The sequence below is a fragment of the Aphidius gifuensis genome, linkage group LG3 (assembly GCF_014905175.1).
Source record: "Aphidius gifuensis isolate YNYX2018 linkage group LG3, ASM1490517v1, whole genome shotgun sequence".
NCBI classification, from domain to species: domain Eukaryota; kingdom Metazoa; phylum Arthropoda; class Insecta; order Hymenoptera; family Braconidae; genus Aphidius; species Aphidius gifuensis.
This window is the reverse complement of record NC_057790.1, coordinates 19,866,417-19,893,171: the sequence shown is the minus strand read 5'-3', so window position 1 is coordinate 19,893,171 and position 26,755 is coordinate 19,866,417. Positions and strand designations below refer to the sequence as shown.

Genomic DNA, 26,755 nt, shown 5'->3' with positions numbered 1-26,755 from the left:
TTTTTTTATTTTTTTTTGTATATGACTAATAATGACTAACATGATAAGATATTGGTTGGAGCATTGGTTGGACAATTGGACAAAAAAATTGTCCTCAGTTTGTTAGTAAAAGGTGTTGAGTTTGGGTGTTTCGAATTTATTTTTTCTATTGAAAGTATTATAGTTGCTTGCATACGTCATCAAAAATATGGCAGACCAACAGGTGATTATTTTTTTGTTAAATAGTATAATAAATAATAAATAGTTAATTAATTAATAAATGTATTTTTAACGTTTTTAAAAATAGAAAAAAGAGAAAGAAATTACTCGACAAAATGCTATTGATTTCCCTGAAATGGAAAGTGGCTCATCTTCATTAAAAGTTGATGATGAAAAAAAGCCATATGATTCAGTTGAATTGGCATATGGTACAAATGAACTTGATCCTGAATTAAATTCAGTAAAAGAAGTTTCAGTTTACGATCAGCAGCAAGAAGTATCCAACACTGCTGACGTCATTGATTTTAAAAATGAAATTGAAGAAAATAACGTGGTACAAAGTGAAAAATTAGTTGTCCATGAGAATGAACAAAGTGAGCTAGTTGAAAGAGACAATATTACTGAGCCAATTAATGAGGATTTGCCTGAAATTAATGGTGAATTTTGTCAACAAGCTGATCCATCATCTTCCAACGAAGAAAATGAAATTAAAAATGATGTTGCTGAACCAGAACAAGCACAACTTAACGTGAGTAACAAATTAATTTTTCCATTAATGCTTTAATTTTAATTATATTCATTTTTTTTTTTTTGTTTAGATTGATTTTAAACCTGAAGAAAATTCAGTAGATATTCAACAAGAATCAGATATGCCTGTTCTACCAAATGATGATGAAGTTGGTATAAAAGAAGCTCAAGTTTTAGATGATAAAAATGATGAAAATATTAATAAAAATACCCAAGCAGAATCATCAATTCAACAAAGCTCAAATTTACCAACAATAATCGAAATTTCTCAATACCAACAACCACGAACATTCTGCTCAACATCAAGTGACAGCAAAGAAGAAGATCGTGTTGGTAAAAAACCTAAAAAAGACGTAGGTTTTCTTATTAAAAGATTTGAGCAAATGGGAACAATAAAAAAATTAAAAAAATAATTAAATAAAATACATAACTCATCATTTAAATAATGTATTATTTATTTATAAAAAAAAAAACATTATCTTGTCATTCACTTGTATCCTAAATGATTGTATAATAAATGATTTTTTCATGTTGAGTTAAATAAATAAATTATGCAACTCTTCAGTTGATTTAATAATTTAATTTTATGTGTTTTATGAATTAACGTATCATGCTGATAAACAGTATTAACTTGACATGATTTATTTATGAATTTAATAAATGCAATAATAAGTTGAAATTAAAATACATAACAGTTCAAGTTTTTTTTATTTTACACGTAATAATAATTTCAATGTACTCCACGTGTATTATCTAATGTAATCTTAACATTAAGTTTTTTATAAAATATTATTGTCAACATATTTACAAAAAAGTTTATCAGGTAGTTTTAATGATAACTGAAATCATATATAAATGATGGTAGAAACAATGAGACAGTACAGTTGTCTGTGTATCTGCAGATTGTATAATATATTATTAAATAATAATTGAAAGAATTATTCATTCAAGATGAAACTGTTTATCATATCAACAATGCTATTTGTAAGTACACTGATATTAATTTTATTTTTTAATTTTAAAATTGTTTAAATTATTAATTTTGTTTAGGCATTGTCTGCTGGTTTGATATTGCCAAATCAAGAAAATATTAGATCAAGGCGTTCATTAATTGGTGGAATAATTGGTGGTTCTGGAAATGGTAATGTTGGTGGAGGTATAGGTGGTGGTATTGGTGGTATTGTTGGAGGAGTTGGTGGTATTATTGGTGGTGTTGGTGATATCGTTGGTGGTATTGCTGGAATCTTAAAAAGTCTTGGTGATATTACTGGAGGTCTTGCTGGAAATATCAAAGACATAAGTGGTAATATTGGAGCAATTGCTGAAGGTGGTCTTACCATAAATATTCAGGCACAGTTATCTGTTTCTTTAACAGCTGTAAATTCACAGCTTGATAATACTGTTAAATTAATTAATCAATTACCTGCATCACTAACTCAAGCTCAAGTTGCCAAAGTTAATGATGTCGTTGCTGTTTTAATTAAATTACGTCTAACATTAGTTGATGCACGTCAACAAGTTAACAATGTTTCAGCTGATAAAAATAATGAATTAATTGTACAAATTAATTTGTTAATACAAAAAATTGATGTAACAATTAAGACAATTAAAACTAAAGTACCAAGTGCTAATGTACCTGTGATTGGAGCTGGTGGCAGTGATAGTGGAAGTTCATCTTCAGGAGGTAATGATGATGGTTCTTCTGATAATGGTACTGGAGAAGACAATTCACTCATTCATGAAATTGCAACAGCTGTGAAAGCAATTCTTCGTGGTGCCAAAGGTGTTTCTAGTGGTACTGCAACAGCTGAAGAAAAAGCACAACTTGTAGCTGCTATAAATACTCTTGAGGTTCACTTAAACCATGTATCTGATCTTGCTAATCAAATAAATACACCTGTTACTCCATCTGAGGCTGCTAGAATTCAAGTTGGCCTTAAAATGGTAGCTAAATTACGTCTTGCACTTGCAATGTCACATCAAAAACTCAGTAATTCAGCTAGTGCTTCTGCAAATGCAGATGTTATTGCAAGTATTCAAGGTTTGATTCAAAAACTTGATGGTATTTCTGCAACTCTTTCTGATAAAATTTTACCAGTTGGTGGTTCAGGAAGTGGTACAGGAAGTGACGGTGGAATTTCTGGCGGAATAATTGGTGGTATTGGCGGTGGTATTGATATTGGTGGTATTATTGGTGGTGCTGGAAGCACTGATGAAGACAATTCACTTATTCATGAAATTGCCACAGCTGTTAAAGCAATTCTTCAAGGTGCCAATGATGTTTCTAGTGGTACTGCATCAGCTGAAGCAAAAGCACAACTTGTAGCTGCTATAAATACTCTTGAGGTTCGTCTAAACCAAGTATCTGATCTTGCTAATCAAATAAATACACCTGTTACTTCATCCGAGGCTGCTAGAATGAAAGTTGGCGTTAAAATTGTTGATAAAGTAGGTCTTGCACTTGAATTGACAAACCAAAAACTCAGTAATTCAGCCAGTGCTTCTGCAAATGCAGATATCATTGCAAGTATTCAAGGTTTGATTCAAACAGCTGGTGGTATTTCAGCAACTCTTTCTGGTAAACTTTCATCAAGTTCATCAGGAAGTGGATCAGGAGGCTCATCTTCAGGAAGTGATGGTAACATTTCTGGTGGAATAATTGGTGGTATTGGTGGTGGAATTGATGGTAGTATTGACATTGGAGGTATCATTGGTGGTGGAATTGATGGTGGTATTGACATTGGAGGTATCATTGGTGGCAATCCCAGTTCCAACAATGAAATCATTCAAAGTATCGCTGTAACTATCAAAGAAGTTCTTGCAAATGCAAATGACGTTACTACTGGTGGTTCTGGATCAGCTGATGCAAGATTAAAACTTTCAAATGCTCTTAATGCATTAAATGCTCTCTTAGACAAAATTCAAAATCATGCACAACAAATTTCAACACCTATATCTCCAGCTGATGCTGCCAGAGTTGAAGTTGCTATTTCTTTGTTAAAAAAAATTCGTGCTGTTCTTGTTGCAACAAAAGCAAAACTCAGTAGCACTGGTGCTGCAGGAGAAAATGCCGAATTAATATTATCAATTGAAGCATTAATTACAAAGCTTGATGATACTGATTTAATTTTAACTAATAAATTAAATAATGATAATGGTAATAATGGAGAAGAAGTTTCTACAATTGAAAAAATAACTGTCACTCTTCGAGAAATTCTTGTAACAAGTAAACTCATTGCTGCAGGTAAAGCAACTGAAAATGATAAACAACAATTAACAACATCATTGGCTAATCTTGATGCTATTCTTGTTGTTATTTCAAATAAAGTTGATGAAATATCATCACCACCAAGTCCAGCTGATGCTTTAAAAGTTAAACTCCTAACAATTTTATTATTAAAAATAAAAGGTGCTCTTACATTGTCAGGTAAAATTCTTATAACAGCACCAAATGCTGGTGAAAATGTTGATGTTATTGCTGCTTTATCAAATGCCATAAATAAAGTTAATAAAATTGAAGCAACACTTGCAAGTAAATCAAATGGAGAAACACCAGTTGACGCTGGTAACTCTGATGACAAAAATGAAGTTTGTATTTGTGGCAATACTCCACTAACAGAAGCTATCAATGCAGCATATTTATTGACAAAAGTATCAACATTAACTCAACAACTTCCAAGTCATTTAAATATTTTACAAGTTGGACAAGTACAAACAGCAGTTATTGCATTGAGTTCAGTTAGAGCAACACTTGTTGATCAACTTGAAAAATCAATTGGCTCAAAACAAGGTGAAAATACTATTAAATTAGTTGGTGGTTTGATTGGACAAATTGATGCAACACTTGCCACACTCAAAGCCAAAGTACCAAGTGGATCACTTGGTATTTCAACATTACCACAAACTATCACAATTTTAGGCATTCCAAATGTTCTTCAAGAGACAGTCAACACTTTGTCATCAATTAAAAAACAATCTGCATTAATTCGTTGAGATTATTTTATGTAGAAACAACAGCATATTGTTTTTTTTTTTTTTTCTTTTTTGATGAAATAGCTTTTAATATATATAATATATGTTAAATAATGTACATGTATTTTTCACAAAATAAAGTAGAGATTGTTTGAATGCATTTATTATTTGCACTTTATTGTCATTGATTTTTTTTTTAAAGTTATTATTGTCTAAAGATGATTTTTAAAATTTTTCATTTACTTTTTTTGATATATAATGTTAAGCACATTGATTATCTTTTTTATATGTTAATATTGACACTTTTATTTTTTTTATTTTTATTGTCATTGTGTCATTGTATACATGAATATATTTTATAAATTGTAATTATATATTCATTTATTTATTTAAAGAGCAAATTTAGTTTTAGAAGAAATTACTATTTTATTTTACATATTTATTATTGGTTTTTTTTTTTTTATATTTTTCTAAATCTAACTACCGAATTTTTATAGAAACAAGAACAGACACAAAGACGAGTTAAATATTTTAAATAACAAAATTCATTTTTCTTATAATTTTTCTTTTTTTTGCTTGATAATAATTGAGTTTTGTTTTTATTAATTTTTTTTTTTTTTTTATATTTTAAAATCAACAAATTTTGTAATCAAAAAATTCTTTTTTTTTTTTTTTTTATAATTTTGCTTTCAAATTTTCATTTTATATTGACTGAATTATACACCAATGTAATTAAATATTTAATTTGATTTAATTTCTTAAATATTCAGTTTTTAAAAAATTAAATGAAACACAATCATTCTTTTTATTTATTTTTTCAATCTATTTGCGATTTATGCTCGATAATACCCGCTAAGTGAAACGACATGATTTTGATATTTTAATTAATTTTTAAAATCAATGAATTTAAATGAAAAAATTAATATTTTTTTTTTTTTCTTAAAAATCGACCTAAATTTTTGACTTATTATTTTTTATATTTTCAATAATTATTATTATTTTATTTTTATATTTTCACGATTGTCTTGGCAAACCAAAAATTAATAATTTAAATTTTTTTTTGTTTTTTTTTAATTACAATAAGTTTTTGTTTTTTAATATTTTTTTTTTGATTTTTTAATGTTAATTTTTGTTGTTGAAAATATATATGTCTTAAAAGGTCGATAATTAATATTTTTTTTTGTTATTTTAATTTGAGTATTTACAAATTTGATTGTAATATTTTCAGTAAATAAAAAATCTAATTTAAATGAATAATAAAAAATAAAAAATAAATGTAAATTAATGTAAATTATATATTCATTGATGCAAAACGGATTTTTCCATCGAGGTAATGATGATTTGTTGGGATGAGAAGATACCGTTTGAAGCCATGTCGACAATCACCTTTAAGTGTTTGCACGTAGCGGGTCTTCAAGTCACTCTGATTAATGCCTAACCGAGACGACGAGTTGGGGGTGTTGTTGGACGAGGTCCCATCTGTGGAATCCTCCCTAAAAATTAAATTATAAAACATCAAATTATTTATTTATTATTTATTATAAACTAAAGTTAATTTCATTTTTTTTTTTTTTTAGAGTAAATATTTTTTACACATTTATTATTTAAAAACTAAAACAATCATTAACTATAATTTATATATAAATAGTAATGAATAAAACGTGCAAAAAAAAATAAATAATTAGTTGAAAAAAAAAAGAAATATCATCACAATAATTTACAACTTTAATTAAACTTGAAAATAAAAAACATTTATCTCTGGACCTGCTAAAACTTACCTTAAAAAAAAAAAATGAAATGACAAATGTATTAAACTAAAAAATAATAACACATTTTTGTATTTATTGCTATATAATTATTACACAATAACATGATGATAAAAAATCACATTTAAATGAGTAAATAAACAGTTAATAAATTTATAATTTTTTTTTGATGAAAGTGTACACAATTATCAGGACTACTTGCACATCTACCTAAAATATTAAACACCAATATAATTTAAAACGAGATTAATGAATCAATGATAATAACAAACACCCATCTACAATATTGTGATATTGAAAAATGAAATTAATACCGATAGTTTTTGAAAAATTAAATTTAAAGAAAAAAAGAACACAAAACATAAATTTGGGAATATCAAAGTTGCTTTGTTTCTACAACGAGAATAGAAAACATTGAACAACAAAAAAGAGAACAATTATTTCGACAATAAATATTCATTGAAATGATGATGGTCAATATGATTTGTTTTTTTTTTTTGGGAATGAGAAACCTACTGGTCTGACCATCGAGGTGATCGCGAGAATCTTGCTGCCCTGAATGTTGGTAACCAACCAAGACGTGCCAAAGCCCCAATATGTCTCTTACTTGGTCGATAACCCAACGTTTCATCATCATCATCATCATCTTGCCATGAATCTCCTGTTGCATCTGTACCTAACATTTAACATTTCTCATATTTCGAAGAAGAAAAAAAAAACCATCTAAACCTCAATAATAATTTAAATAAAATAATTATCTCAAATCCAAAAATTAAATATATATTTTCATTTTTTTTAATGGGGAAAAAATCAGTCCAATATTTATGAAAATATTTAAATTAATTTAAAAAAAAAACGTGACTAATTAATTATTGAAAGTTTAAAAATCTAGCTCATTCAAAATTTTAATCTGTAAATTAATCAATACAAAAAAAAACCTTTTTATTATATATTAAAACAACAACAACTTACCCATAAATCTTTTTTCAGCAACTGGATATCTGACATCAGCAAGTGCCTCAATAAAATCTTCATAATCAAGTAAATTTTTATTTTGCATAACAGGTGTTGGATATTCATCAGAATAATCAGATTGTCGTCTAGCTTGTGATTGATTAATAATATTTTGTAAATCATTATCATATTGTTTATTAATTTTATCATCATAATTAAAATCATCATCAATTGATGAACGTCCAGTACGTGTTTGTGGAAGATTCCAATCACGTGCAAGTGTACCAACATTACGTTTTTGATAACCAATATTTAACCATCCATTTTTAGCTAAATAACTAATATTACGTTTACCACTTGGTAATGCAAAATCTCTTGCCAATGAGCCAACATTTCTTTTACCTTTTAGCCACATATAACGACCATATGTCAATGGTACTGTACGTTTACCACCACTATTTGGTATCATTTTATCTCTAGCAAGTGTTGCAATATTTCTTTTACCATATGATAAACCATATTGACGTGCAACTGATCCAATATTACGTCTTTCTGGTAATGCATAATCACGTGCTAATGTTGCAATATTTCTTTTACCATTATGATAATCACGTGACATTGCTTCAACATCTAAATCACCATTTGGTAATGTATAATGATCAATAACATCAGCAGATGTTTTATCCTCTTGTGTATCACCATCATAAACTTTAACAAGTTCTTCTGGTGTCATTCTACAAAATAAATTAAATAACGCTTATTAATATTTTTATATTTTGTTAATAATAAAAATTATAATTATTTTTAAAATAATTACCCAGCTTGACTACGTTTTTCTTCGTCATCTTGATTTTTTTGTTCACGTTCTTGTACAGTTGTTATTGGTAAATCATCATTTTTAGCAAGTGTTGCAATACTTTTTTTTTCAGTATCAATAAAACTATCAACATCTCGTATTTCTAACATTTTTTGTGCTCTTTCAATAGCATCAAAATGTGCACGTATTTTTGGATCACTAAATATTTCATAATAAATACTTGGTGGTATACATATTTTACCATTATCATCATCATTATTTTTACCAAGTATTTTTAAATTAATAAAATCATTTCTTGCTGATTGTATTATTCTTGCTGTTCTTGAATATGCTGCAAGATTTGAGCTTACTTCTGGTAAACGTAAAAATGCAATAAATGTTTTTTTTGGTAAACATTGAGTTGTATCAATGTCTTCTTGACAATTTACCTTTAAAAATATACATAAAGTTAATTTTAATTTTTTTAATTTATATTTTTTATGTAATTCATATTTCATATTCAACCCACGCTATTTTATTTTTTGCAGATGTCACCAGACTTTAATTTATATCTCTTATTAAAAAATAAAAAATAAAAAATTATCTATGTAAACACTAGTCTGACACCAGTTGACTTTTTATTTATTTTTTATTTTTTACTCAAATGAAATAAACATTAATCAAGAAAAAAAAAATGTTCTATTTATTTTTTTTTTATTAAATTTAACGATGGTAGAATCAAGCTAACAGTAATGGTTTTTTTTTTCCCAACTTTTATTTCATTATGGTAATGTCAAATAGAAATTTATTATAAATAAAATGTGGATGATAATAATTATAATACTGTAGACATTGATGATAATTTAAAAATCATATGTCGTCAGTTGTTGGTGACATTAGTTGTTTTAATTATTATTTCATATTATCATCGCATGAGAATTTAATTTACATAGACACTTGTTGGGAGAGCTCAAATCTCGACTATATTAACATGCATAATAACTTGTTAATTAATTACCCAAACATATGCAAGACACTAATAACAAATAATACTTTTTTTTTTTTCGTGTAATTTTAATATGCTAAATTTAATTTAAATATTATAATTTTTAATAGCAATTTTATTTACGTAGATTGAATTTATATCTGTCAATTTAATATGAGATTTTTCATAACTGATAACGATGCTGGATCAATGATGCAACGTGACACTGATTTAACGATGGTAAATTTATCATATATGAAAATAGTTAAACCTTTTAAAATTCATTTTTAATTATACATACAATGAATATAAAATTTTGTATACATGTCCAATTAAATTTACATTATTAAAAAATTTAATATTTTTCTTTTTACAATTAAATTCATGCGTCATCATCATAATATAACAAATTATTATTATTATTTATAATAGAGTTTTTTGAAATTTAAATTTTTTACTTAATATAAAATTAGAATTTAACTGCACGAATGATTTTTAAGATATTCAACTTGAAAAATAGCAATTTTATTCGATAAATATTTTTAAAAAATTTGTATATTTAAATATTATAATAACTTTTTTTTTTAAATTTGTTTTTAAATATCCGTCTTATTGAGAAAATAAAAAAAAAAATGAAAAAAATATTTTTATAGATATATATATCTTCCCCTTGACCTTCAACGAATCCCAAAAGCTTCAAACTCTTTCATCAAATATCAGTTTTTCAATGACCTGTGTTATTCATTCATATTTTACTATTTTTTTGTAAAGAAAAATATTCGTTTTTGAAGAACAAAATCCTCGGCTTTTCCCTCGCGAATAATATTAAAATTTTCTCTATTATTTTATCTTTTTTTTTTTGAATTATTATTATTATTTTTAACAAACACAAAATGTTTTTGTTGAGAGTTTAATTCTCATAAAGTTGTCTTGCTTTTTATGTACATATGTATATGCATTCCATACATTTTCGAAATTGTTCATCTACATTTACGCTGATTGTTGCAACACAAAAAAAAAAAATAATCCAACCACAATGATAAAAAAACATTTCAACCCACAGAATAATATTTTGCATGGAAATTTTTATGATAAAATAAAAACTATTATAATTTTTTTTATACAAATATTATTAAATTAAAAAAAATCGTTACGATATTACAAGAAAAATAAATGTATGTTTTTAATAAACACATGTGATTTCAAATGAAATAATTAAAATACAGGAAATTTAATATACTCCAGCTTGATGGATAAAAAATATCGAGTAGGTATATTGAAAAGAAAAAAAAAGTAATATAAAATTAAGATTGACATTTGCAGATTAATATCTGACGAATAAAAAATTCAATGTTGCACGATAATATGTTAAAGGAATCCGATTAAAATCAGAAGAAAATTGCTGATTATTTCGATAAGATTTATCAATAATGTTGACTATTTTAATGTGTGATATTGAAAAATAAAAAATGAAAAAATAAATTCAACTGGTAGTTCAATGACGTAACAAATAAAGGACAAACATTATTATCATAATAAATAACATTATTGTTATGATGATAGTAACAGATAGATATTAGCAAGATGCTTGAGAGTCTTGTACAACAGTGTGTTGACATTATTTTATAAATGTCTATTGTCATGAGAAATTGTACATGGTGTTATATTATTAGTACTCGTGTCACTCATTGATAATAATAAACTAGACATCTTTATCTTTGTCATTGTTTAATTTAAATTAAAATTAAGAAAATTTTTGTATTTTTAAATTAATTTATTTTCTTGTAAATTAATAGAAAAAAAAAGCTAAACCAATAACGAGAAGAAAAAAAAGCCAAGCCAATAAAGAGAAAACTAATTAATATAAGAAAAATAAAAAACAAAAAAAATTCAAGTCAATAAATTTAAAAACAAGAAAAACTTTATTGTTAAATATTTTTTTTTTTTTCTTCTCAAGATTAATGTTATATATTTTTTAATTTCGAATTTCGATTGTATAATAGATCTATTGAAAAAATGTATTAATAAAAATTGCAACTTTCTTTTTGTTTTATTATTTAATTTTTCTATTGAATGGTTTTTTTTTTTCTTCAATCAAGAGGTAATTAAATTTCTTCAAGTTGAATGATAGAACATATAAAGACGTCTTTCGATACAACCGAGTTAAGACGATCAATATAAGCATTTCAAAGAAAATTTACAGTATATGTATAGAATGTATTCAGGTATTGTTGTATAAATTAATTTTTCAATCTTCTTTATCTTGGCTTTTTTTATTTTTTTGTTTTTGTGTCATGAATAGCTTTGAAAAGTTGCTTGAGACTCAAGCAGCAACAGGTCTCATTCAATTTTTACTATAAATGTTAGTGTTAAAAAAATATTTAAACTTTTATAAATTTATTATTTTGAATATTTTAATTGTCGTTGATAAAATGCATGTTTATTTAATTTAAAAAAAGTAATTTTATTACGAAAATTAATGACATTTTTAATGTCTAGAAATTTTTAAACTTTTTATATTTTAAATATTTAAATTGGAGCTAATAAAACACTTGTTTAGTTAATGTAAAAAATGGATTCAAATTAAGAATATTAATTATAAAATTATTTTTCGAAAAAATATATAAAGAATTTTTAAAAATTTGTTAATTAGCTTTTATTTCAAACTCACCATTGGTAATCGAAGTTGATCAACAGCAATTGTAAAAAAAATAATAAATAAACCGGCTAATTTTTGAGGAGCCTTTGCCATGTCCTCTCTTTTTCGTAAAATCCTCTTGATATTCGAAAAACAGATAAAAACAAAAAAATTCAATTAATTAACATTCAAAATAAAATAAAACAACTGTAACGTTTGTTTTTTTTTTCTATAAAATGTAAACTGATTTAAATTTACCCGAGTTAAATAATAATTTGAATATTATAATAAAATAATAAATATATAATTATTATTTTTTCTTATTTTTTTGCTTCAATTTTCCTTGATGATAGTTGAATTTTCAGTTGGTGAATAACGATATGGGTGTCGTTTTCCTGGCTTATATACTCTTTTTAAGTCGAATATTGCGCAGGCGTTTTCCACAAAATTGTGTGGGTTATAACATGCCTGAAAAAAAAAATAAAATAAATAAAAATTATTAAAATAAATATGAAACCCCTTACAAAAAAAATTAACTTAATTTTTATTTTATCTATTTTAAACAATTAAAATTAAAACTACAATGTTCTCATTATTTTTAACATGCACTTATGAAAAATTTAAATATTTAATACTCTAATCTAAAAAAAAAAAATAAATAAACTCTTAATCCTTACAAATTTTTTTTCAAGCATCAAAGTCAATTTTAAATCCTTCAATTAATACGTTTTAATTTTTATTTAGTTGATTTATTATCTATCTAAAAATATAAATAAAATTATAATTTTTTTTTTCTTTTCCAGGATCAATTGCAAAGGGTCCTGTAGAAATTCAAGACGCCAAGTTGATCAAGATCAAATTTCAATATGCACAATTATTTTTATATGAATATCAAGTATACAAAAATTTTCAAATTTATCATACATTTTCTATATTTAAAAAATCCCAAGGGTAATATTCCTACACTCAGATATTGTATCATTTTTTTTCCAAAATCAGAATTCTAAAAATATCTCGAAATTGATACGATATTCATTATTGGCTTTCGTTAGATGTTATCATTTACAGAGATGATATTCTGAGCTGACAATCAATTTTTTATTTTTTATCAATGATCAAGTGTCTACTTGACCCTTGAATTCAAAATAAAAAAATTAATGAAAAATCAAAAATAGCCAAAAGACGTCATCAATGATAAAAGTAATTTTCAAAAAAAAAACAAACATTACTTTGCTAAATACCTAATTAATTTTTTTCATTAAATCAAATAATTGATTTTTATTATTAAATAATTTTCCTAATAAACAAATAAATGCTACCAAAATAACAAAAAAAAAAATAAATAAACTACCCTTAAATGTTGGCAGCAAAGTTTCATCAATTTCCACTTAATCCTTGACAACCCCTCTTGATAAAAATTTTTATATATTTCAGCGCTTGCGTATGAAATAGTGGATCATTAACCCTCGTCTAGTTTCTATCTGTAAACCCCTGTACAACAATATTCGCCTTTGTATCATAAAATCATTCATTTATTGACCAAAAAAAATATATAATTTAAGTAAAAACTCATTGCCAATCAGCATAAACATATCAATTTATATTAAATAGTATATATTTATATAAATTTTTTTAATATTTAATAATAATTATGTGTGTGTGTGCTATTGTGAAGTTTATTTTTAACTGTATAATAATTGACAGATATAATGTTGTTTATAAATAAATATGAACCGGTAATTTGTGATGATAAAATAAAAATTAAATTTATATCATACCTATTTTAAATTATTAAATAATTTAAATAGCATTATTCATAATATATTTAATGAAATATGCTCACTGAAATGGTCCGTTTGTCTTATCAGCATCGGGCATTTTATTGCTATGTTATACTGAGTGTTTGGATATTTCTTCTTGTTGCTGGTAAGATCTGAAAAATAAAATATATTAATATACGTTACTATGTTAGACATTATTAGCTAATTGCTAATTTTTAATTATAAAAAAATGTTTTTTTTTTTACCTTTTTATTTGTTGAATAAACAAAGTGGCTAATTAATTTTATTTTTAGGAATGTATAAATACATGGGAGTTGATGAAAATAATTCATTTCAAGTAAAACCAATAAGTAGTGATCACCCAATTCGTGAATTTTCACGTCATTTTAAACCAGATATTAAAACGAAAAGAATATTTAAACTGTGTAATCCACCAGATGATATAAATCCTGGAGTTGAAGGTATTATTAATAAAACAAATAAATTTGTTTAATAATTAATTAATTGCTTTGTTTTTTTGTTTACAACAGGTAAAATTGATTCTAATTTAACACTTGAAGGTGTTTTTATATTTATTCGTCATGGTGATAGAGGACCACTTGCTCATATTCGTAATATCAGTACAGTTAATTGTGCTGGTGATTTAAAAAAAAATACAATATATGAAAGTTATAAAAATTTTTTAGATAATGCAACATTATATTATCGTTCAATATGGTCACAATTTTTAGGACCATTTCATGGTTTTCCAATGTTACCATCAAATACAAAATATTGTAAAATTGGTGAATTAACAACACTTGGTATTGGACAACTATTAAAAACTGGATTACTATTAAAAAATGCATATTTTAATAAATTAAATTTTTCTAATAATACAATAACAACAAATGACATTGTTATTTATAGCACAAGATACAGAAGAACTGTACAAAGTGCAATTGCATTATTATATACATTTTTAAATGATGATAATGATAATAATAATAATTATCAAAATTTTGCTAAATTAACATTAAAAGAAAGTTCAAGTTATACATTTTGTAATAATGAATGTGCTTGTCCAATTGCTGATAAATATTTAAAGAAATTTTACAAAGTAATTTAATTGTTTTTTTAATTTATTACTATATTAATGAATAATTAAATTAATATATTGTGTTTTAATTTTTTTAGGAAACTGGAAATCGTTTAAAATCACATCCAGCAGTTGGTGAATTAATAAAACAATCATCAAAAATAGTATTTGAAATGCCAGATCAAATGAAAACAACTCATCCATATAATTTACGTGATGCATTATTAACATATATTTGTCATGGTGCATCATTACCATGTATTAATAATAATTCACGTCAATGTATTAAAAGTGAACATATAACTGGTTTATTTGCTTATACAGAATGGGAATCACGTTTAAATATTAAAAGTATTAATCGTAAAAAATATGGTTTATTACGTGCATATGGTATGTTAAAAAATATTGTTAATCATATGGTACAAATGATATCTGAATCAAAACCAAAAATAGTATTATTTTCTGGACATGATAAAACATTAGAATATTTATCAATTGCACTTGGTATATTATCTGATAATACAATATTACCACATTATGCAACAAGATTTATCATTGAAATTTGTCGTACAAATAATAATAATAATATTAATAATAATAATGATGCAAATGATTATTATTTTCGTGTTATTGTTAATGGTAAAGATGTCACTCAAACAATACCATTTTGTAAATTTACAAATTATTATAGTGCAAGTTATATTGATAAAAATAATGATGGTGATTATTATCGTAAAGAATATAAATTATGTTCAATTGAATCAATTATACGACAAATTCATGATGATTATTTTTCACCATTTAATGCAACTAATTTTAAAGATGCTTGTACCAATTAAATTATTAACTTTTTTTTTATTTATTAATGAAAAAGATTTTTTTATTAGATATTTATTAATTTAGTAATTGTAAATATGTGAATAATTTTGAATAATGTTAATTTGTTTGAAAGTATATCGCCAATAATGTGTTGACAATGGAAATAATCATAATTAATTAATATAGCATATCATTAGATTATAAACGAAATGATTTATAGAAAATTTAGCGTCCAAGAAGAAATTAAGTGTAGATTATATAATTTAAAAATAAATATACATCTAAAGTACTTCCAACGAATGATGATTTAAATAAATAAATATATACAATATTTGAAAATTATTAATTATTTATTTCACAAAAAAAGAGGTAACATTTATTTTTCATTTTATTACAAAGAAAATCATCGAATTAAAAGTTTAATTAATAAATACTGATTATAAATTAAATTATACAAGGCACATTATTTGTTAGCTAAAATTATTTTACTTTACTCAATTGTTTTTTTAACAAGTTAAAAGAAAAAAAATTTCAAAAAAAACTTTGGTAATATTTATGCAAAGGAAGCACAATATTATTTAACTTGATTATTATTTTTAAAATATTAAATATTATTTAAAAATTAAAAATTAATTCTAATTAGAGAGACAAACAGAAAAAAAAAAAAAAAAGCTAACTTATTGTAATAATCATACTAATTAACATTATCTTATATTATATAAAAAATATTTTTGGTTAAGTCTTTTACCAAAATTATTAATTTAAAATTATCAATAATAATAATAATAGTGATAGAAGTAATATTTTTTTATTCATTTGATGCAGACTCACCAGAAGCCAAACCAAGTGTTTCTTGAATATTAATCATTCTTTGAATATAACGTTGATAATCAATACCATTATTATTGTTACTATTATTTTTATTATCTTTAACTGGTGGTGAATGTTCTTGATAATTTCTATTTAATGGTAAAAACATTGTACGTCCAGGTATACATTCACGAATAATTTCAGTTCCATTTTTTCTTGTACCTTTTTTCCAACGTTGTACTTTCCATTTCATTCTGTGTATACTTATTATTGATAATACTAAACAACGAAAACGTATTTTTGGTGTTAATTTATTATCATTTGTTGTCATAAATGATTTTTGTTCATTTGTTAATTGTGCAAGTATACATAGTGTTGTTTCTTCAGATAACTGATAACCACCAATAACACTTAGTAAATATTTTTTTTGAAATACAAGTGCTTTACGTTGACTATCAGCACGTATAAATTTACCATAAATATGTTGTAATTTTTCATGATTATTATCTGTTTTATTATAATTATAATTATTGTATTTTATTAATTCATTATAATCACACATTTGTAGCTCTAATTTAGCATTATCTTCACGTGCTTTTTTGAGTTTTTCATGTAATATTAATTTTTCATATGAATGACGTTCAATTTCACTGTTTAAATTTTTAATAATTTTTTTAAAATTTAATTCACTTGTATTTTTATCATTATTTTCTTTATCATCATTATCATCATGTTCTTTTGATGTATGTAATTTAATTTGTAAATCATTAATAATTTCTTTGAGTTTTGTTTCTTCAGATACAGCGTCATTTAATTTTTTTTTTAAATCAGCTTCTGTTTTACGTAGACTCATAACAACTTGTGATAATTGTGCTTGTTCACTTAATGATTGTGTTAATTGTCGTCGAATTTCATCAGCATCAATACCAACGTCATTCATAACATCTCTCATATTATCAATTTCTTTTCTTAAATTTTTTAATTCATTTTCTTGATCAATTTTTTGTTTTGTACGTTTTTCATCAGCATTTGTTATTGTTTTTATTCTTTTTTGTAACCAATCACATTCATCACTTTTTAATTTTAATTCTTCAACAGTATGTTTTAAATCAATTTCAATATGTCCTTTTTCATCTTCTAATAATGCAATTTTACTTAATAATTTTTCATTTTCTTCAATTGAAATTTCTAAATTTTTCATACAACGATTTTTTTCATCATTTAATTTTTTCATTGTTTCATTTAATTCTAAATATTCACGATTTTGTTTTTCATATTTTTCAGCATATGTTATTTCTGTTTTATTATCATCTAATTTTTCTGTATTAATATTATTTTGTGGTTGTTTCAATGTATTTTGTAATTGTATTTTAATTTTTTCATATTCTTGTCTTAATGCTGTTAATGAATTACGTAAATATATTTCTGAATTATATGATGCATTATATTTAATTGTAAGATTATTAATTAAATCAGAATCTTCTAATTGTAATTTTTCAAATGTTGTTTTATCTTTTTTAAATTTAATTTCTAAATTTCTTATTGTTGATTTTAATGTTGTTATTATTTTATTTAAATCAATATTTTTTTTATTTTCATTATCAAATAATGTTTTTATTTGTATTATTCGATTTTCATATTCATTTATTTGTGATTTAAACATATCTTTTTGTATTTCATAATCATCATTTTGACATTTTAATTGTTGATTTATTTTTATTTGTTTATCCAATTTATTACGTATATCAGTATATTGTTCAATTATTTTTTCTAAATCATTTTTAACTGGTTTAATATCAATTGAATTACATGAATGATATTCATGATTATTATTATTATTATTCATTGACATTTCAGCATTTTCAATTTCAATTGCTTCAAGTATACTTTTATCAAGATCAGCTGATAAATCCAATTCACGTTGTACACGATCTTCAATATCATTATTATTATCATTTGTTATTTGTTGTGTTGTTTCATCACGTATTATTTTTAATTCATTTGTTAATTTTGCAATCATTTTAGCAAATTCAGCATTATATTTACGTTCTTGTTGTAATTTTTTTCTTAAATCAACAACATTACCAGATTCTTTCATTTTATTTTGTATTGTTTCAAGTGAACGATGTAAACTTTTACTATCGTCATTCATTTGACGTATTATATTTTCTTTTTCTTTTAAATATTCTTTTAAATGATGTATTTCTTCGTCTTTATTATTATTATCATCATCATTATTATTATTATCACTTGATGAATTATTTTCACTTGATGTACTACGTCTTGCCATTTGTTCTAATCTTTGTATAAGACTATCACGATTATTAATACCATCTCTTAAACGACACAATTCATTTTGACAATCAATTAATTCTTTTTTACATTTTTCATATTTTGTTTTATATTCATAAAGTTGTTTATTTTCATTTTCAATTTCTGTATTTCTTGTTTGTAATGTTTCAATAATAACATCTTTATTAAATAATAAATCACGTAATTTTAATAATTCTTGATTATTTTTTTCACGTAAATTATTAATATCTTGTTTTATATTTTTATTATCTGTTTTTAATTCATTTATAATATTTTCATTATTTTTAATTTTTAATTTATAACAATCTAATTCTTCTGTTTTTAATTTTAAATTATTTTCAATTTCATCATAATCTTGTAATATTTTTGTTTCATTATTTTTTAATAATTCAAATTTATTTTTATAATAATCATTATCACGTGTTAATGCATCAATTGAATTTTTTGATTCTGTACGTAATTCATCAAGACGTAATTTTAATTCATTTAATTCATGTTCACGTTTATCAAGTGTTGATGATTTATTTTTAAGTTCTTCATAAATTGCTTTTAATTGATTTTCTAAATCTTCAACAGCATATTTTGTTGAACCAGATGAATTTTTTTGTTTTATATTATCTTGATTATTATCAGTAATATCAGATACTTGTATACTTTCTGATGATAATGATGGCATAGCAACTTCACTTGGTGATATTTGTTTTAAAATATTTGGACTGTGTGTTGGTGATTCTTCCAAATTAAGTGGTGGAACATAATAATTTAATTTACCACTATCAACAAGTGGAATAACAGATGCATCAAGATACATATCTTTAGCTTGATTATTTTTATTATTATTGCTGCTATTATTATTATTAACTGTTGGAATTTTCATTGTTGATATATTTTGAGTAAAATTATGATTAACACGTGTACTTTCACCACGCATTGTTTCACATATATCTTCACATTCTGAATTTATTGAAACAATATCACTCAATGTACGAGCTGAATTTTTAGGTTCATTATTTTGCTGTTGTTGTTGTTGCTGTTGTTGTTGCTTATTATTATTACTATCATCTAATAATGATTCAATTTTTTTATCTTTATTATTTAATTGTTGTTTTAAATGATCAATTTCATCATTTTTATCAGCCAACATTGATTCAATTAATTGTGGAAAATCTTCTTGTTCAGCCATTTTTTTATCCAATTGATATTTAACATGATTTAATAATTTTAATTGATTACGTAATTGTTGAATAGTATCATTTTCATTTTGTACAATTGATGCATATTCTTCTTGTTTTTCAATTAATAAATTATTAATTCTTTCTAATTGTTGATTTAAATTTTTTAATTGTAAATCTTTTGATATAATTATTTGTTCCATTGTTTGTAATTTAACTTTTAAATCATGTAATTCAAGTTCTAATTTTGATGTTGCTTGTCGCTGTACAAATGGTGCTGAATGTTTATATTCTTCTAATCTACCACGCATTTGTTCAAGTTGAAATAATTGTTCTGAATTATTTTGTTGTAATATTTCTTGTTCAGCAATTAATTCTTCATTTTGTAATTTATAATTTGATAATTGTATATCTAAATCTTTAATTTTTTTAAATGCAACTTCTTCTGTTCTTGAATGTTTTAATAATTTATCTTTTAATTTTAATATTTGATCAAGTGGTAAAGTTGGTGGTGATGTTGTATCATCATCAGGTGTTTTACAACGTGATGAATCAATTTGATCACGTATTGATACATCTTCTGATGGTTGACTTATACTTAAATTTGAACCACACATGTGTAATGTTTCAAGTTCATTTATTCTTTTATCAAGATGTTTTGACATTTCATATATTTCAATTTTCATTTGTTTCAATGCTGTTGAATTAACATTAAAATGTTCTGTACTTAATTTATGTTTTCTCAATTCATCTTGAAGATGACTTAAATGATCATTCATTTGATCATCATCACCAATTTTAATTGCTTCAAGTTCATTTTCTAATTCTCGTTGATGATTTTTTTTAGTTTTAATAATATCTTTTAAATGTTCAATTTGTATTTTAAATGATTCTTCATTTTGATTTTTTATCAACAGCTGTTGTTCAAAATCACGTATTATTTCACGTAAATCTGATATTTTTGAAATTGCTGATTGTAGCTCATTTTCAGTATCTAATTTTTTAGATTCAGTTATTGATATTAATGATGACATTTCACGTACTTGTGATTCCAATGATTCAACCTGTTGATTATCATGAAAAAAAAAGTTTTATTTATCTTGTATTTAAAATATAATAAATTTAATGAAAAATTAACTTTCACCAAGTTATTATTAACCAATTATATTTATAATAAAATATTTAATTTGTTAAAATGATAGATAAAAAATTAAACAAAAAAAAAAAAAACCACTCACAAATTCTGGTATACAAGTTGTTGGTGAAATACATGTTGCCACTGATGATTCGCGTGAAGATGAAGCCGACTTTATTTGTGATTTAAATAGAAAACCAAAAACCAGTGCAGAAAAAAAAAAAAAACGTATTGTGTTAATAAATTCAACAATTACCAGCGTGTTATATATATATTTTTTGTTTTTAATTTATTGCATTGTTTGTTAAACAAATGTGCAGTATTAAGTGATAGAGAATTCCCAATAAATTTGTTTTTTATTTTTAATTATAAAAAGCATTATTAATAGAAAAATATTTTATAGAGCTGACTCACCTCAGAAGAAATACGAAGATCACGTTCTTTATCACGTTCACGTTCTTTTAATTGTTCTTGAAGTAGCTTAATTTTTATTGCAGCTTCATCACGTTCAGCTTCACGTTCATATGCTTGTTCTTCTAAAAATTGACGTGTTGAACGTAATTGTTTATCTGCAGCAGCAACCTGACATTTTATAGAAATAAAAAACATTTATAAAGCTTATTTGATTCATTGACATCTAGAATTATTATTTAAAACAAAAAAAAAAACTAATACTTATTTAGTAAATTGCATTATTAATACATGCACAAAGCCATAATTATTTTTTGTTTTTTATATAAATTTAATTTTTGTGAATGATTTACCTTTTGATATCGTAGCTTGTGAATACTTTGGGAGGAAAGGGGATCTAATGACACCTGCTGGGCAATACAACACGTCAAGACCCCAAATAATAACAAGCAATACAATGAAAGATAATAAATAAAAATAATAAAAATTGAATCAATAATAAATAATAAATAATAAACATCATTTTTCTCAATTATTGTTCTTTTTTTTTTGGTTGCACGAGTAATATGAAGACACTCTAAAGATGAAGAACGTCCCAAAAAATTAAAAAACCATTCATGCAGTGCATATATTCAAAAAAAAATAATAATAATAAAAATTAAATATATATTTGTTTAATAATTTTATATATAAATAATTTACCTGTAATTGTAAATCTTCTTTATCTTTTTTTGAATCTTCAGATATTTTTTCATTACATCTTGATAGTTCTTCAATTAATTGAAGAAGATAATTACTGTCATTGTCACCAGATATTATAGCAAGACGTGCTAAAATATAAAAAAATAAATATTAAATTTAATTTTGATATTAAAAATATTTTAATTAAATAATAATTTACCTTTTTCTTGTAATTGAATTAAATCTTCTTCAATAATATCATTAGTAGTATCATCTTTTTCTCCATATCCTTCAGATATTATTTCTTTATTATCATCAATAATTAATTTTTGTTGTAAAGTATTAATTGTTATTTTAAGCTGTTCTGATTCTTGTTGATAATCTTGAATTGTAGTTTCAGCTTCTTGAAGTTTTGCATTAAGTTCTTCATTTATTTTAGTTGTCCATACAATTTGTTTTGTTATTGTATCAAGCATTGTTTCACCAGGTGATAATGATATATCAATTATTTCAGCACTTTCTGTTTTCATTATGTCAATACATTTTTCAAGTTCTTCACGTAATTTTGTTGATATATCTTTTTCTTCTTCAACAAGTTTTAATAATATATCTGTTTCACTATTAACAATTGATGATATTTTATTCATTTTTGGTGCAAAATGTACTCTTTTTATTTTATTTTTTGGTAAATTTGTATAATCATCATTTGTATTTATTTCTTTTTCTGATAAATCATCATTGCTTTTTTTATTATTTTCAATTTGACGCTTTATTATTTCACCAATAAATGTATTGTTTAATTCTTCTTCACATGTTACAATATACTTAACAAGATCAACCACCAAATTTTTCAATGTAACACAAGTTTTGTATAAATTTTTTTGTTTCATTAATTCATCATTTATATCTAAACTTTGACTATCATCAAATTTATTACTATCATTGTTATTATTATTATTGTCTTTTAATTTTTTTATTTCATCATTGTGTCGTTCAATTATTCTTGATACTCCACGTAAATGTTCTTCTTTAATATGACTTATTTCTGATCTATGAATTTCTTTTAATTTTTCCATTTCACGTTTAGCATCACTAGTGAATTTATTTCGCAATTGTAAAAGTTCTGTTGGCCAATTTTCTTCAGAGTCTGATTCGACTTCAAGCAGTACCTGTTTGTAAACAACACAATAAACAAAACAAATTAATCAACTATTAAATAAAACATTGTATTAATCTTTTATTTTTGCAGACAAAGAAATTAATTTATTTCTTAATTTACCCAACTACCAAAGTCATTAATCATTATTATTAACATTATTAAAAAATATTTTTAGTTACAAGGGACAAATCAGCACAAGTCTACCTGAATTTGTTCCTGAAGTTCGTTGACAATATCTTGTCGAGCAAGATTAACTTGCTCCTCTAGTTGTTGTCTATATGCTGTTCTGATGTCATTTATTTCACCATTTTCAACAGGAACATCCAATTCTGTTTGACAATGCTGCATGCGAGCATATTTATTTTGGTTAATCACAAAAGTCATTTAGTTAACAAACAAAAAATAAAAGATATTAAACTATATTTTTTAAAATTTATAGAAAATTAAAATCATGCAAAAAATAAATAAATTAATTTCTTAAAATAATTTAATAAATCATTATTCAATTATCTAAGCAGTAAAAAAAAAAAAAAAAAAAGGTAAAATAACATTAAAAATAAATAACATACCTTTTCAATTGTTTGACATATTTTTTTAGGACTATTATTTAATTTTTCAATGTCAATTGAATCACCAAGTGTAACATCACCACCACCATAATATAAATCATCAGTTAATTCATCAATTTCACTACTATCATCAGACATTTTTTTAGATTGTTGATTAAATACTTCTTCAGAATATTGTTTTTTCATTTGTAAACATTTTTCTTCAAAAAATTTTCTAAGTTCATCCATTTCTTTAGCATGTTTATCTTCTAAATCTTTTTTATATTTATCAATACCAGAACCAGATAACCACGCTTCAAGTCTTGACAATTCATCTTTATGTTTTTCATTTAATATATTAATATTATTTTTTAATTCATCAACTTGTTTTTGTAATAAATCATTATCATTATTACATATATCAATGGTTTTTTTAAGAGTATTAATTTCATCATGTAATTTATTATTTTCCGTTTCAATTTTTTCAAATTTAATAAGCATTGATTTATCAGTATCATTTAAATTTGTTGTTGTATCATTATGATAATATTTACTGACATTTGAATTATCAGTTTCATTTTGATTAAATGTACTTTCTCCCATTGTATGAAACATTTGACTATTATTTATTGATACTGATAAATTTAATTTTTCTTCTTGCTCAGCACATTGTTTCCAGGCTTGATGTAAACCACTTTTTAATCCATTACATTTTGATTGAGACTGAATTAGTTTTTCATTAATTAATTTAATATTATTATCTTTTTCAATTAATTCAGTATCTTTATTTTTAATTATTTGACGAAGATTAATTATTTCATTTGAATATAATTCAATTTTTTTAATAACATCATTATTATCATTATTTGATGATGAAGATGATGATGATGATAAATGTATATTTGACATTAACTTATCAAATTTATTTTTAATATCTTTAAGCTCTTTTTCATATGTTTTTTTTTCCATATTTGTTTTCTCAAGTTTTTCATTAGTATCATCAAGTTTTTTAGTTAAATCATCAATTAATTCATTTGAATTAAATATATTCATTTCTAATTTTTCAATTTTATCATTTAATTTTTTTTGCATTTTTTCTTTTTCATCTAATTTTGTTTTTGACATTTGTATTTGTAATGATAATTCATCTAAATTTTGATATGTCGTTGTATTTAATTCACTCATAAAACTTGCTTTACTAAATTCACTGAGTCTATCAGTTGTTAATGATCTGTCATTTAATAATTGATTATTATCAATTAATGATTTAATTGCTGAATATTTACCACTAATATCATCATATTTTGATTTTAATATATCATTTTCATCTTTTAATGATGTTAAATTTGCTAATGCATCATCTAATGATCTTTCAATACTTTCTTTTGATTCTAATATACTTGTTGTTGCAATACATTTAGCTGTTAAATCTTGTATTTGATCTTGTAATAATTTAATTTGATCATTTAATAAATATTTATCATCTTGACAACGTAATAATAAATTTTGTGATTTATTAACCTCAATTTTATCATTTTTTTTATCAAGTTTTAGTTTTTCAATTGTTTTTTCATAATTTAACAATTTTAATTGACATTTATTCAATTCATCCGAGTGTTTATTTTCCATATCAATTATATCATTGTTATATTTGGATTCTAAATTTTTAATGTCATTTTCAAGCTGTAATATTTGGCTATTTTTATATGCACCATCACTTTCAAATTTTTCAACAACAATCATCATATCTTTATTTATTTTTTCAACTTGTAATTCATATTCTTTTTGTAGATTAATTGTTTCTTGATGATTTGTATTAAGATGTAATTCTGAAATACGTAATTTTTCATTTAAATTATTAATAGATTTTGTATTTTCTTCATCATTTTTTTTAGCTAATTCAATATTATAATGTAATGATTTTTGTAATTCATTTATTTTTTCAATAGCTTCTGGTGGATAATGTGATATTGTTGTTTCATTAACAACTGGTATTTTAATCATTTCTTGAAGTTGTAATTGTATGTTATCACGTGATAATAATGATTCTTCAAGTGATAATGTTAAACTCTGAATTAAATCATCTCTTTTTAATACTGCTACTTCAAAATCTTTTAATTTTGCTTGATAAATATGTAGTATATCATTAAATTGTGTATTACTATTATGACTTTGTGATGAATTTGATGAATGATTTCTTAACATATCAAATTCAGATGTTAATGATTGTATTATTGCTTCTTTACCATCAACAACGTCTTCAAGTTCAGCAATACGTCCAGTCATTTTATCAAAATCAGTATCACCTTCATTTTCACTTGCTGATATACTACTTTGTGTTGTATCTCTAAATGATGTATCCTCAGCCATACTTACACTTTGATTATCCAATGATTCATTGTGTAGTATCAAAAGTTCATCAATATCTGATGAATCTGTTTGATTTGTGTCAGACATTCTTCCTCTTGATGCTTTATATCTTGCCAACTAAATAACAAAAACAATAATAATAATTTTAATCAAGTAAGATAAAAATAATATTATATTAATAACAGGAACTTGTTAATTTTATCCCAACAGTGTACTCATTTAAAATTATTTTATATTTAACTTGTAACTTATTTTTGGATATTTAAACAATAAATTACATGTGCTGCTTGGATATAGCAAATTAATAGCACAGTATATTATTATTGTTAAAATTTTATAAATTCATTAATGATAATAAACAAAACAAAATGAACAAAAAATTATTATAATAAATTTATTTAATTATTTACCATTTCGGCATCAAGCGAAGCTCTTCTTTTTTTATCTTTTTTCTCATCACTGTCCATGGAGTTTTATTAATAAATACAATAATTATTGTCAATTTAATATCATTTAAAAACGTTATTTTTTTATTTTTTTTTATTTTTGTTGTTCCTAAGCGTCCCTATAATGTTCGTTAAATTTCACACATAAATACACAATTAAACACACACAGTGCCCATTGTCCACACATACGCACA

At 23.7% G+C, this 26,755-nt stretch overlaps 4 protein-coding genes across 10 annotated transcripts; 2 read left to right on the top strand and 2 right to left on the bottom strand.

Annotated features, from left to right (window-relative positions):
• Nucleotides 1-1,350: 1,350 nt before the first annotated feature.
• Nucleotides 1,351-5,135, top strand: LOC122852566. Its single transcript, XM_044152452.1, has 2 exons — nt 1,351-1,710; nt 1,777-5,135. Exons 1-2 carry the CDS (start codon nt 1,678-1,680, stop codon nt 4,717-4,719), a joined length of 2,976 nt encoding a protein of 991 aa, XP_044008387.1. The 5' UTR covers nt 1,351-1,677; the 3' UTR covers nt 4,720-5,135.
• On the bottom strand, nt 4,751-13,990 carry LOC122852568 (neuropeptide-like 1). 4 transcript variants are annotated; one of them, XM_044152453.1, is made up of 8 exons: nt 13,864-13,990; nt 13,616-13,770; nt 12,096-12,305; nt 11,871-11,975; nt 8,236-8,663; nt 7,437-8,152; nt 6,981-7,140; nt 5,359-6,191 (listed from the first exon to the last, which is right to left on the bottom strand). In XM_044152453.1, exons 4-8 carry the CDS (start codon nt 11,949-11,951, stop codon nt 5,990-5,992), a joined length of 1,587 nt encoding a protein of 528 aa, XP_044008388.1. In that variant the 5' UTR covers nt 11,952-11,975; nt 12,096-12,305; nt 13,616-13,770; nt 13,864-13,990; the 3' UTR covers nt 5,359-5,989. The 4 variants fall into 4 exon arrangements, with proteins under 4 accessions (XP_044008391.1, XP_044008388.1, XP_044008390.1 ...); XM_044152455.1 differs by having other exon boundaries at nt 5,916-6,191; nt 13,681-13,770; XM_044152456.1 differs by lacking the exon at nt 6,981-7,140 and having other exon boundaries at nt 4,751-6,191.
• LOC122852569 (2-phosphoxylose phosphatase 1) lies at nt 13,293-16,247 on the top strand. Its single transcript, XM_044152458.1, has 4 exons — nt 13,293-13,763; nt 13,912-14,079; nt 14,149-14,717; nt 14,795-16,247. The coding sequence occupies exons 1-4, from the start codon at nt 13,673-13,675 to the stop codon at nt 15,533-15,535; spliced, it is 1,569 nt and encodes a 522-aa protein (XP_044008393.1). The 5' UTR covers nt 13,293-13,672; the 3' UTR covers nt 15,536-16,247.
• LOC122852565 (cytadherence high molecular weight protein 2-like) lies at nt 16,225-26,747 on the bottom strand. Of its 4 annotated transcripts, none has more exons than XM_044152448.1 (8): nt 26,525-26,747; nt 23,766-26,231; nt 22,258-23,206; nt 22,059-22,186; nt 21,710-21,766; nt 21,360-21,527; nt 21,049-21,117; nt 16,225-20,874 (listed from the first exon to the last, which is right to left on the bottom strand). In XM_044152448.1, the coding sequence occupies exons 1-8, from the start codon at nt 26,579-26,581 to the stop codon at nt 16,324-16,326; spliced, it is 8,445 nt and encodes a 2,814-aa protein (XP_044008383.1). In that variant the 5' UTR covers nt 26,582-26,747; the 3' UTR covers nt 16,225-16,323. The 4 variants fall into 4 exon arrangements, with proteins under 4 accessions (XP_044008383.1, XP_044008384.1, XP_044008386.1 ...); XM_044152449.1 differs by having other exon boundaries at nt 21,710-21,763; nt 26,525-26,696; XM_044152451.1 differs by lacking the exon at nt 21,049-21,117 and having other exon boundaries at nt 26,525-26,696.
• Between the last annotated feature and the right edge of the window lie 8 nt (nt 26,748-26,755).